General features: G+C 53.1%; 1 protein-coding gene across 1 annotated transcript; it reads right to left on the bottom strand.

The window, feature by feature from the left end:
• Positions 1–1,391: 1,391 nt before the first annotated feature.
• CCR6 (C-C motif chemokine receptor 6) lies at positions 1,392–4,929 on the bottom strand. Its single transcript, XM_040239186.1, has 2 exons — positions 4,729–4,929; positions 1,392–4,630 (listed from the first exon to the last, which is right to left on the bottom strand). Exons 1-2 carry the CDS (start codon positions 4,735–4,737, stop codon positions 3,512–3,514), a joined length of 1,128 nt encoding a protein of 375 aa, XP_040095120.1. The 5' UTR covers positions 4,738–4,929; the 3' UTR covers positions 1,392–3,511.
• Between the last annotated feature and the right edge of the window lie 8,736 nt (positions 4,930–13,665).

Below are 13,665 nucleotides of genomic sequence, written 5' to 3'. Positions count from 1 at the left end.
TCTCTGCCTCCAGAAACCTAGTTGTTCTGGGCTAGCTGGACTTGTGACCCCCAGATTAACACACCGGGGTCCCGACCCCTCTTCCTCAGAACGCGACTGTGTCTGGAGTGCCTGTGTGCCAAGTCGCTTCAGTCGTGTCTGACTCTTCATGACCCTATGAACTGTAGCCCGCCAGGTTCCACTGTCCATGGGATTCTCCAGGTAAGAATACTGGAGTGGGTTGCCATGCCCGTCTCCAGGGGATCTTCCTGACCCAGGGATTGAACCTGCGTCTCTTATGTCTCGTTCATTGGCAGGCAGGTTCTTTACCACTAAAGCCACCTGGGAAGCCCAGATTTGGAGAGAGGAGCTTTATGAGCTGATTAAGTTAAAAACAATACCGTTAGGGTGGCCCTAATGTGACTTATGAGGCCTTATGTGACTGGTGTCTCTATAAGAGATTAGAACACACACACTACCGCCTAGAAGCACAGCCATGAGGACCCAGGAGTGAGATGGCCGTCTGCAAGCCAGCGAGAGGCCTCAGGAGAACCAGCTCTGCCGCACCAGGGCCTCAGACACTGAGAAGCCAGCTTCCGCTGGTCAAGCGGCCTGGTCTGTGATCCTTTGCTTCAGCGGGCCTCCCCACGAGACACACCAGTAGACTGTGCGTGCACACACACTGTATTCATTTAGACCAAACTCTGTCCTGATGCCTCCTGGAATGCCCAGGACTGGCACACTGGCGGAAATCTTACAAAGATTCTAAAATACTGGACTTTCCTGGCCTCATTTAAGAGCTAGCCTCTCATCATCAGAAGAAAACCAGTGTACAGTTTGGAAGATAACACTTCAGCCCTGAATTTTCACCTTTGCTAATATATCATATATACATATACATATATATATATATGTGTGTGCACAGATCTCAATTATCCAGAAGCAATTGATCAAGACCATCTCATTTACTTTGTAACAGAAACCAAGAAAAATTATCTTCTGGTCAGTATATATTAAAAACACACACACACGCATTTGCAAGGAATCATGCACGAGCATGTGATTAATTTATTACTAACAGCTTGGCAGGCACGAGCCCGCTCTCCCTCCAAGTACAGGCAGCTGATCCCCAAACACGGTGGAACAGTGTTTGCAAAGATTCAGAGGAGGGTCAGAAACCACACACGGAAGGTCCAGTCAGAGCTGACCGTGAGAGAAGACGCGAGAGAGAGGAGAAAAGACCCGGGCGCCATTAAAGACCAGTCTGGGGTCATTTAATGTAGAGCAGAGATGTGGTAGTCCGGGGTCAACCAGGGGTGTCCGCCTCTGGGTGCCAAGTGGCTGTTGATACACCTGTTCTGACGCCCAAGGCAGCAAGAAAAAAGATCCCATTTAATGAAACAAAGTACATAGCATGTTTGCAAAACGTCTTTATTCACTATGGCTGAAATCTGAGAAGGCTTATTGCATAGAGGCAAGCTTCACCCCTCTGGGGCCAGGTGCAGAGGAGCTGTGCAAGCTTCTGTGTGGGTTTAGAAACACACTTCCCCAGATCGCATCAGGGCTCTGGTCAAACCGAAAGAAGCATCTGAGGGATGCCCCCTCTGCTTTGATTTCTAGAGTCACATGAAAACAGGTTTGCAAGACATGGGGCCACTAAACACCTGGGTCTCCAGTCAGAACCCTGAGACTGGAAGACGATTCCTACTTCACCCACAGAGCAGTTTTATTTTGCAAAGCCAAAACCGTGTTTTAAAAATACAGACTTTGGATCTTAAGAAATCCCATTGAAATGCATATAGAGACACAGCTGAGGCTTGTAAGAATAGAAACTTTCAAATAACATGCTGGTCAGCATTAACCATGTCAGTATCTTTGCAGTTCATGTCAGGACCTTTCTAATACACATTTTTCGGAGGAGGGGGGCAGGGAGGTTGTTTATTGTTTGGCCATGCAGCGTGGGGAATCTTGGTTCCTCTATCAGGGATCAAACAAAGGTCCTCAGCAGTGAAAACAGAGTCCTAAGTGCTGGACCGCCGCAGGATTCCCACATCTGTGCTTCCACAAGATGGGCTGACACTTCTCCACTTTGTTGGCGGTGGTGGCGTTCAGTCACTGTCGTGTCCGACTCTTTGCGACCCCATGGACTGCAGCACGCCAGGCCCCCCTGTCCATCACCAACTCCCAGAGCTTGCTCAGACTTAAGCCCATCGAGTCGGTGATGCCATCCAACCATCTCATCCTCTGTCGTCCCCTTCTCCTCCTGCCTTCAGTCTTTCCCAGCATCAGGGTCTTTTCCGATGAGTCAGCTTTTTGCATCAGGTGGCCAAAATATTAAAACACTTTCAAAATTTGAGTTCTATGAACTTTCTATGAAGTCAAAGAGAGTTGTTATTCTGTAGATAACCTCAGACTTCAGGTAAAACCGCTTTACAGCAGCAGCAACCACGACCCTTGCTCTCTGCCGGCTGATTGGAAGCTCGGCCGACCAGACTCCACACATCTTCCTTTAACACCACAATGGAGAGGAACAAAAGCACTTTCGTTACTGTCTCAGTAGTTTCCTGGTTCTTTCTTTAAAAGTATTCTAAACAATGAAATTTTAAAAAACTAATTAAAAAAAATTTAAACCACCAACTCAAACTGGCATTTCCCTGGTGGCTCAGTTGGTAAAGAATCCACCTGCAATGCAGGAAACCCCAGTTCGATTCCTGGGTTGGGAAGATGCCCTGGGGAAGGGAAAGGCTACCCACTCCTGTATCCTGGCCTGGAGAATACAGTCCATGGGGTCACAAAGAGTCGGACACGACTGAGCAACTTTCATTCTTAACCTGTACTAGAAGCCCCAGTTTTATCATGTTTTGTTAAACAAGTGTTTAGTGAGCACCTCCGTCTGATTTTTAGAGGCTCGCCATCGTGGAGAGAAACGCAGCGCGCTGTGCCCCTGACGTCCTGTGACGACCGCAGCTGCCTGACCCCCGGGGCTGGCACCGCCAGCACTTGTGCGGCCACCTCCTTGGTCTCTGAGCTTGATTTTCCTTCTGCCCTTTCACAGTCTCGTGCAAGCTGAGCGCATCACAGGAAAGGAGATGAAGCCCATTTTGCTGCTGTGATGACCAACAGTAACCATGGGAACGGAAGCATGGCTAACCTTTCGTCTAAATGAGTTACGTGAGGGCCTTTGATTGTTGTTCCTGTTCCGTTTTGTTTTTAAGCCATGGGGTGTTTCGCAATGACCAGGAGAAACTGTGCTTAAAGGCTGCTTTGCAAATATTCCTGAAAGTGTTCACGCTTGTAAGCAGTTCGTTTTCATCCAGCGCTTCCCAAAGCCTGCTTTGTGGAATGCCAGCCATCGGGGACAGGGGCACAGGGCACCCCCGGTCAGATGAGCTGGGGGTGCTGCCTGTGGAAGCCCCCGTCACCCTGAGCCCCCCCGGCCCTGATCCTGCAGGAACCACCCCACTCGCTTTTGCTTCATGTCCACGCCCCCCCCCATGCATTTCCGTCCTGTCTGCGCCGAGCCTGGGGGGCGTCACATGGTGAAGGAGGACGGGTTGTCGTTGTCGGCGGTCTCGCTGTTCTGCCGGGAGGTGAAGGTGTCTGAGTGCAGCCGGGAGCAGGAGAAGCCCGGAGCCTTCTGCTTCCTCCTCACGCACCACAGGTCCTTCATGATCTTCAGAAAGTAGCTCCGAAACTTCTGGCCAATGAAGGCGTAGAGCGCGGGGTTGAGGCAGCAATGCAGGAAGGCCAGCACCTCGGTGACGTTCTTGGCGTAGCCCAGCAGCCTCTCGCCGCTGCATGAGCGGCCCGTCCTGCCCAGGTTGACGGCGGTCACGAGGAGCACCATGTTGTGTGGGATCTGGCAGGCCAGGAACACGAGGACCACCGCGATGATGACGCGGATGGCCCTGTGCCGTTTCGAGTTCTGCGCCTGCACCAAGGTCTTGACGATGAACGCGTAGCAGAAGATCATGAACACCAGCGGGATGAAGAAGCCGAAGAGCAGCTGCAGCCCCAGCATCAGCAGCTTCCAGCGGATGGGCTCGGACACGGTCTGGTACCGGGGCTCGCAGACGTCGCTGCCCTGCAGCTTGTATTTCTGGTTGAACGTGAAGGTCGAGCTGGAGATGAGGATGGACATCACCCACACCACCAGGCAGATCAGCTTGTGGTGAGCCAGGGTCCTGGAGCGGAGCCGGAAGGACTTGGTGGCCTGCACGATGGCAATGTAGCGGTCCAGGCTGATGCAGGTCAGCAGCAGCATGCCGCAGTTGAAGTTGACGGCGTAGATGCCTCGGGTCAGCTTGCACATGGTGTTGCTGAAAATCCACTCGCCGGTGGCGTGGCTGACCGCCCAGAACGGCAGGGTGAGGACGAACAGGATGTCCGCCACGGCCATGTTCAAGAGATAAACGTCCGTCATGGACTTGGCTTTCTTATAGAAGGCAAAGGTGACCACCACCAGAATATTGCCCAGGAGGCCGCAGATACATATCAAGGAGTAAGCGACCGGCACAAAGAGCCCGGAGAAACTTCTGACCTCCTGCAAGGAACACAGGAGGCTGTCATCATCCAGTAGGTAATCCGAACTATTAGCCAATCCAAAGTAGTCCTCGTTTGAATCATAGATGTTGGTGGAATTCATCGGTTCCTGGAAAGTGAACAAAGATAGAGTCAGCTGCAGCGTAAGTTTCTAGGAGTCAAATTGACTGACATTATCCTCCCAGGCAAAGTAAAAAGGATGCTCACCACTCTCATCCTGGTGCTTGATCTGGGCAGAAAGGCCGGGCCTGGACTGGAAGGGAGTGGACTTTTCACCTCCTCTGGCTCACAGTGGAGAGAACGGGAGAGACGTGAGCCTAAGGAGGAAGGAAAGCAGAGCACACTGCAGTTGAGTATTCTCAGAGAGCCAGAGAGTTCAGGAAACGGGATTCTTCCCACTCCAACACAAGGGTGCACAGCATGCTATTTTACACAGAAATACTCATTTAGAACCAATGTCAGTAACCTCTTTCCACGGAAGGCCAGACGGTAAGTATTCGAGAATCCGTGGGCCGTGTAGTCTCTGACGCCACTACTCAGGTCTGCTGGCAGAGCCTGAAAGCAGCTTCAGACGGCTGCGTGGACGAAAGGGCACGCCAGCCACCGGCCCCCATCTGGAGTGTAATAACGGGTGATACCAGCAAAACCACAGGCTCACTCCGCAGAAAAACACTCTTGAAGATTCGGTTTAATCACGTTCAACAAGATGCCACCGGACCAAACCTGTAGAAGTGTAGATGTTGCTAGGATACTTACGGTTTATAGTCCTCGCTTGAAAATATTATCTATATACTATTAAAGACTGCGTGGCTTCACAGCTGGTGCTGGTGGTAAAGAACCTGCCTGCCAGTGCAGGAGACACAAGAGACCTGGGTTTGATCCCTGGGTCAGGAAGACCCCCGGAGGAGGGCATGGCAGCCCACTCCAGTGTTCTTGCCTGGAGAGTCCTATGGACAGGCTACGGTCCCTGGGGTCACAAAGAGTCAGACGCGACTGAAGGGACTCAGGAGCTACAGACGTGTCCAAAATACACTCTCGCTAGCAACCGCTGATCTGCTGGGGCAAACGCACCCTCATCTTCAGAAACCAGGCTTCAGGGAGGAACGCTCAGGCTGGCGTGGTTAGGGAAGGCGCTGTGGGCAGCACAACTCTGGGTCCCTGCAGAACCAATCCCTGGCAGGTGGCCACTCGGGCTGAAGAGGAATGCTGAGCACCGGGTGTCTGTGAAAGCCCAGCCTGGCCGGGTCGGCTTGACCGCTGCTAAACAACCCCAATGGCGCCGAGGATGTGCTAGGAATGCCAACAGGGGGGCCGCAGGTCCAGGCTCAAGGAGCACACCGGGAGGCGGGTGCAGGCTGGAGCTGGGCCTTGCAGGAAGGCCTGTGAAATCCATCACTTTGAAACAAACAGGCAGAGGGGAAAGGAGGCTCGGTGCTCTTCCCACACTCCCTCGTCCCTCTTTGCCTGTTGTGGCGCAGCGCTCTGCTTCATCATCCAGCCACGGACAAAACCCCTGGCCTGGAAGCCTGAGGCTCACGTGGAACGCGCATTCCCTCTTCTGCAGCTCCCCGGCGCCCTTGGCCCAGGAGGCCAGGAAGAACCGAAATGCCAGCCTCGGGTGCTCAGACGGAGAAGGAGGCCCCTGCCCTGAGCCCATGGGCTGTGCCAGGCCCGTCCTCAGCTGTGGAGGCCACGCTGATGCTGGGGGAGGGATCCCGGGTACGCAGAGGTCACCCTGGAGGACTTCCTGCACACGCTTCTTGGGTCATGTGACTCTCCCACTGCGGCTTCCTGACCACACACCAGATGGCCTAAACCCACTCCCTCTCTGCTGCCCGGGGCCTGAGCCTCCGCTCTGCCTGGTCCCTGCTCTGGACACAAGACTGCAGGGACGCTTGGCTCACCTCTGCACTTTTACAACCGCCTGCGGAAGACGCGCAATCAGAGCTTCTGTGTTGCAGAAGCATATGAGGAGATAAGCATCCATCAGATCACCAGATTAAATGTATCAGTCGAAATACGACCTCAAGATTTGTGCTTCCGGCCACGAGGGATTAGCAGAGACCGAGCGCACTGTACTGCATCAGGCAACCAAACTCGCCTCCAAAGTGCATCAGATCACAGTTTTCAGACACTGGGGACGGACGCGGACTGTGGTCTGAGCTCTGCGAAGTCCCCGGGTTCTCACTGGGGGCTGTTCCCTTGTGCAGAGCAGGGCCCAGAGAACAGCCTCCTCACGGCGCTGAGGAGACAGGGGCCAGAATCCAGGGAGATGGGCAGAGGAGAGAGGGCCCCACACACAGAGAGACAGGGGCCCGCAGAGCTGTCCTGAGAAGAAGGGGAGCACAGCCAAGGAAGAGCCCCCAGCACAGGCGCAGGGCCGCCCGCAAAAGCCTCGCAGGCTGGAGACCGGCCTCCTGAGGGCAGGGCGGGCCCCATCACTCTCTCTCACAGACTTTTTTTTCTTGTCCTTGTTGAACTGCGCTTCGAAAGTGATTATTTTCTGGTTAGAACTGTACTCTGCCCCTGCTGCTTACTTCTTAAGAAAACACGCCCTCGCGGCCCTTTCCTTCAGAGCAGCCTTCGTTCCAGAAAGAAGGGCAGAGAGCGATGGCCTCTAGGACCACCGGAGCCTCTGACAGCTGACGGCTGGACATCAGCTGGGATGATTCTGAAACTTTGCTGAGGTGAAGATTACACACCAGCACCCTAGTCTCTAGCCCGATTTACCTGGACTGTGAGACCCTTTTCTCCTGTCTCAAGGGAGGGCACCGGCTTGAGGTCCCAAGCCCCGGTGGCCCCCTTTGCCTGGCAAAACAATCAAAGCTGCTCTTTTCTGCTTCACCCAAAGCTCTGTCTCTGCACTTTTATTCTTCTCCAGCGAATGGAGGCTGGGTTTCGGCCTTAGCAGCGACCACGACCTTCCAAGTCCCAGGACCCTGGGCGCGTCCTCAGAAGGGAACGGTCTCAGGAGTAACAGGGTCACGATAAGCCGAGTTATAATAAATGCCTCTCTGGAGCTGCCAGGACAGAGCCTGAAAGTCTCAGATGAGCCATCTGATTGCAATCATATAGCCACCTTCAGAATGAATGAATCCCCAAATTAAAGATATATGACCAAGTTGAGGCTTCAACATGTAAAATTCATGATGTCAGGCACCCAACAAGCTGTCTAGATTTCTGTAGACTGAATGCTCGCAGCTCCCCAAGCTTCACACGCTGAAGCCGAATCCCAGGGCGACGGCGCGCGGACGTGCAAGGCCCCTGCCTGCGCCCCCGGGGCGGTCAGCAGCCTCACAAGGAGAGACGTGTCTGAGAGCCCACTTCCTCTCTGCTCACCCTCCGGTGCGGACGCCGTGAGAAGATGCAAACCAGGAAGCAGGCTTTCGTCAGACCTGGATCCGCTGGGGCCCTGACCTTGGGCTTCCCAACCCCCAGAACTGTGAGAAGTAAGACGTTTGTTGTTGAAGCCAGTCGGTCTGCAGTAATTTGCTATTGCAGCTGAAACTGATCTAAGGCACAGACATCCAGACTGACTGGGAAGTGACCTGCGAGCTACACAAGGAGAAAGGAAAATGGCAGGGATGATGGAATTAGCAAAACAGAAGCTCCAGCAGCTGCTATAAATACACGATGTGTGAGTCTGCCAGTCACTCAGTCGTGTCTGACTCTTTGCGGCCCGGTGGTCTGATGCTAGGATAAATATAGCGAGGTTCCGGAAGTGGCACTAATTGCAAAGAACCCGCCTGTCAAAGGAGGAGGCATCAGAGACACAAACTCGATCCCTGGGCCAGGAAGATCCCCTGGAGGAGGGCACAGCATCCCGCTCCCGTGTTCTTGCCTGGAGAATCCTGTGGACAGAGGAGCCTGGCGGGCTACAGTTCACAGGGTCGCAAAGAGTCGGACACAACCGAAGCCTCTCAGCACGCATGCAGTATAAACACTGCACGTGAGCAGGAAGGCGGAGGAAAGCACAGACATGGTGAGGAGTGCCATGGGAGACAGAAAAGGGCCAAAGAAAGATCCTGAAGACGAAATACGCAACGCGTAAGATGAGATTACACAGACTGGGTGACTTCCCTGCTGGTCCAGGGGTTACGACTCCATGCTCCCACTGCAGGGGGCTCAGGTTCGACCCCTGGTCAGGGAACTAAGATCCACAATACCTCTCAGGTGCAGCAAAAAAAAGAAAATACACCGATGGGGATTAACATCAGACTGAACTCTGTTGACACGCACAAAACAATTGTGATTCTATATTGCAGCAACATTTAGAAATTCAAATTGAAAAACAAATTATAATAGCATCAGAAAACATCAAATCAAATATTTATGGCCACATCCTCCCTTATCCATACCCTGAAAACTATAAAACAACACGGAGAGAAATTAAATAATCTAAATTAACGGAGATGTATATACATATTTATGATCAAACAATTCAATATTGTTAAAAGGTCAGTTCACTCCAAATTGATCTACAGAGACAAACAAACCCAAGTGAAAACGGTGGCAGGGGTGTTTGTAGAAATCGACAAGGTAAATTTAAAATGATAAAGAAACTCAAGGGATTTAAAATAGCCTAAGCAGCGACCGAGGATGAGATGGCTGGATGGCATCATTGACTCGATGGACGTGAGTCTGAGTGAACTCTGGGAGTTGGTGATGGACAGGGAGGCCTGGCGTGCTGCCATTCATGGGGTTGCAAAGAGTCGGACACGACTGAGCGACTGAACTGAACTGAAGCAACTTTGAAAGAGAGACAAACATGCAGGACTCACAATACCTGATCTCCAAACTTGCTACGAAGTTGCAGTAGTTACGACAGTGGGGTGTTATAAGGGAACAGGTCCGTGAAGCAGCAGAACAGAAAAAAGACTAAGTTTTCACTAAAGGACCAAAGGTAATTCAGTAGGAACAACAGTCTGTTCAGTAAATAGAGCCAGCACAGCTGGATATTCTTGTATGAAAGTTGATCTGTACCCCTTATCTCACACCATAGGCAAAAAAAAAAAAAAAAAAAAAAAATCAGCATAGGTTATAGCTCTATATGTGTGAGAGCTAAAAGCACAAAACACCCAGAAGAAAACAACAGAAAATTGTCATGCCCCGGGGAATGAAGGAGATCTCTTATATAGATTGCTCAAAGCATGAGCTGTTAGAAAACTGATAAATTGTAACTCATCAGAATCTAAGACTTCTGTGCTTTGAAAGACTTCAGAAAATGAAAAAGACCATTGAATGGGGGGAAAAAATGTAAACTGATGTCTCATCACTGTAGCCAAGATCTTCAAACACTCACAACTCAACGACAACTCAAGAAGAACCAGGCGAAAGATTTTAAGTCAATTCACTGAAGAAAACACATGGATGGCAAAAAGCATAAGCAAGGGCACACACCATGTCCTTAGTTATCAGGAAAACGCAAGTTAAAACTGCAGTGAGAGGCCATGCGACGCTCACCAGACTGGCTGAAATCAAAAGGGCAAGTGACAATGTGGAAGAGACAGCCAAGGGCATCCCGGCCAAGCAGTGGGGCTGTGACGCGGAGACCGGCTCTGAGAAAAGAGGGCCAGGCCTCTCGGGTCACACACACACGCCCTCACCACCCAAACCGCAACTGGCCCCTGCGCTCACCCGAGAGAATGAAAATGAAAGACGCGCAGTCACAGGTTTGTTTCTAGCAGCCCAGGCTGGAAAGGAGCCCAGTGCCCATCGGCTGGCAAGCAGACATGTAAATGGCGCCCCAGACCACACTGGGCCCCAGTCCACGGGCAGCCAGGGGCTGCTGAGCGCCCGGACGCCAGGGCATTGTTCTGGGAAGAACTTAAACATGTATGCCCGGGTTCTGTGTTGTTCCAATTATACAGAATTCTAGAAAAGGCGGAATGACGGTGAAAGCTGAGTCGGTGACAGCTGTGGGTGAGGAACGGGGAGAAGAGGCAGGCCGAATGGCCCGGAGTGGGGGGGCCTGCCTGAGGTGCCCGAGACGCACCCCGTCAGGATGACGGCCGCTGGCAAAGCCCACTGAAGGCTGGCTTTCAGTCTTGGGGGCGTTTGCTGCTATCATTTGTGCCTCAAGCGGCTAATAAAAACAACTGCACGGGGCTCCACATAAACGCACTGATGCCGGTGACAGGTCCCCACTGAGGACCGAGCGGGTCTCAGGTCTGAGGATGGGCACTGGGCCCCGCCAGACCCCCGTTCAGGGGAACTACTTTTCAGGGACAGTGTTACACACCCGTTGGGAACAAACATTCTTCAAGTGTGGGTGATGATGGATGCATCGGTCTTGTGGTGAAGCTCAGTGTTCTTGAAGGCACGGCTTTTGAGTCCTCATGTGTGCCAGGCATGAGCAGTGTCTGGAAATGGCTAAGCCTGTCCCAGACCACCACCCTCCTCACAATATCACATCGGCTCTGTGAAGGAATCGTGCTGGTGACAGACTGGCATCAGAGTCACCACAACAGGCAAAGCACCTTTCTTCCCCGCAGGTAAGTGACCTCAGATCTTGAGCAGCAACAGTCAGCTTTTTGGAGGACTCTGTTCTAACAGAAGGACTCTCTGTTGTTTTTATGAAAATTGGTAAAAAAAACCATTAAGACTTTTAAACGGAGACATATCTGTACCTTCTTTGATGAACAGAGAATAAAATAGACATGAGGAAATTTGTTGTGACCACAACAGGAAAGTTAAATAATGCTCAATAAATGGTAAAAGTAACTGACGCTCCATTCTTAGGCCAAATCGTTGTAAGGTTTAAAACGAGGTGCGGGATAGTGTCGTCGAGTCTACCGCAGTCAGACTTACAGAGGAGTTTAGAGTTGCGCTGTGGGAAACGCGGCTGGCCAGAAGCAAGGGAAGCCAAGCGGCCGTGATGGTGCAGAGAGACCCCGTGCATCAGAGCGGGGTGCTCCTCCGCAAAGACGGGGGCCAGGGAGGGGTGAGGTCACTGACCAGCTGCAAGGAGGCTATTTGAGAGGGCCTAGGCGTCCACCACCCTGCAAAGAGTAAGAAGGCAGCCAGTGAGTAGAGACGGCATCCAAAGAACTGACCGGGCATCAGGAAGATTATTTGAACGGTTTGGCAAGCTGGGCACGAGCTGCCTTGGGGGCCAGCAAAGCCCAGGTCAGGCACAGTGGTCACTGCTTACAGAGCACGAGGCGCATGTGAGCTAGGTCAGGCCCGCCGCACTGGAGTCTCTGGTGGAGTGCTCTTTGGAGAGGAAAGGGTTAGAGCGGGTGCCCCTCTCCTCTCCAGCTGGGGGCCTTGGGGGCAGGATGGGCTGGAACCTTGTGAGGTGCCTTGGCGAGCAGAGGGTCTGGCTGAGGAGCTCTGAGGCAGACAGCCCCGTGTGCCCCAGACGTTTCGCCACCAGTAAGCTTGGAGCTTGGGCTGCAGGGCCCCGTCCACGCTAGGGTGTAGGGCGGGGGAAAGGCAGCTTCCAGCCCGGCAGTGAGCGGGAAAGATGCTGTTAGGGCGGGGCTGTCACGTGTCCTGCTCACGGCAGGAGCACTGCTCACCTTTCTTTTGAGCCATCAGTGCAGTTGGGCGTCAGATGAGCTTGAGAGCCCGCGCAGGGCGGCGGTGGCCACTCACCACCCTTCACAGCACCCCTGGTGACTCTAAAGCACGTTTCTGTGAGCGCCGTGGCTTCGTTGGGGAGTCCAGCCTCTAACAGCTATAGCGCTGGAGCTTAGATCAGCGTGTGAGTCAGTGAGCTTAGAACAGTGAGTCCCTAGGAGATGCTCTCGCTTCAGAGAAGCGGGGGCGAGAACGGGCCAGAGAGAGATGCTCCAGGGTCAGCTTTGGGAGCTGCCGCCTCCTGCCTCCTCCTTCTGGAACGTCCGCATCATCGTTTATCCCCAAGGGCTCCTCATAACCTGTGTCACCCTTTGGAAAAAGCTGACGGAGAGGAGTCCTTCCTTCCCTGCTTCCGCCCTCCCTCCCTTCCTTCCGAGACAAGCATAAACGTCAGGGCTGTAAGCTGCCCAGCCAGCGGCTCGGAGCTCTGACCAGGCCTGGGAGGACGTCCCCAAGGCAAGGGAGGCCTCCCCTTCGGTACCAGCTGGTCTCCGCACCAGGCTGCGGCCAGGAGTAGACGCACCCTCAGAGACTGCAGGGAGGGGACGGCGAGCAGGGCCTGCAGCAACCCTGGTGGAGTCGCTTCTCATTGCGGACACACAGAACTCATATTTCTAAAACTCAGGCCATCGAATGGCTTCTCTTCCTTTGGCAGAGGCACACAGTGACAAGCTGAACCTTTGCACGACTTTGCACTGAAGGTTTGAGGCCATAAATGACGAGTAGGCGTGCCAGAACCCAAGACTGAATGGAGCCTCTGGGAGCGAGCCCCTGCCCTCAGCTGTCACACCCGAAGACTCAAGGAAACCCTAGCGCTACTTAATTAGAGCAACATCTTTAACACGGTGTTCACAATGCTAATTTACATTTCATCACAATTAAGCAACGTGGCTGCCTTGGACCACTGTCGTTAGGTACCGTGGGCTAAAGAAGGCACCTCCGAAACTATCAGCTAACTGACCACCTCGCTCAAGAATGCAAAGAACAGCTCACGGCACGTGTCCTCAGATCAGAACGGCCGTTCAGCTGCTCTCAAGCCCACCAGAGGCCACCCCCGCCACCCCCCCGGGGCCTCCACTGCACAGAGGCCTCTTCTCAGGACCCTGAGGGCTTCGGAAGCCTGCTCACAGGCAGAGGACAAGGACAGAGAACGGCTCAGGGCCTCAGCAGGCAGCGTCTTCACTGGGACCGAGTGACGGAGGACAGGCTCGCAGGGAGACGGATTACTGTCTGCTCTCCGCTGGGGCCCGAAGCGGGTGGGGCAAAGGGGGGCAGGATACTGGAGGGGAGGGGGGGAGGAGGGGAGAGGGGGAGATGTGTCCATAAATATTTGATTTCATGTTTTCTGATGCTATTATAATTTGTTTTTCAATTTCAATTTCTAAATGTAGAAATCAGAGTCGTAACCCCTGGACCAGCAGGGAAGTCACCCAGTCTGTGTAATCTCATCTTACGCGTTGCGTATTTCGTCTTCAGGATCTTTGGCCCTTTTCTGTCTCCCATGGCACTCCTCACCGTGTCTGTGCTCTCCTCCGCCTTCCTGCTCACGTGCAGTGTTTA

This window comes from Oryx dammah, unplaced genomic scaffold (genome assembly GCF_014754425.2).
Source record: "Oryx dammah isolate SB20612 unplaced genomic scaffold, SCBI_Odam_1.1 HiC_scaffold_4, whole genome shotgun sequence".
Lineage (NCBI taxonomy): Eukaryota > Metazoa > Chordata > Mammalia > Artiodactyla > Bovidae > Oryx > Oryx dammah.
This window is presented reverse-complemented; position numbering and strand designations above follow the sequence as displayed.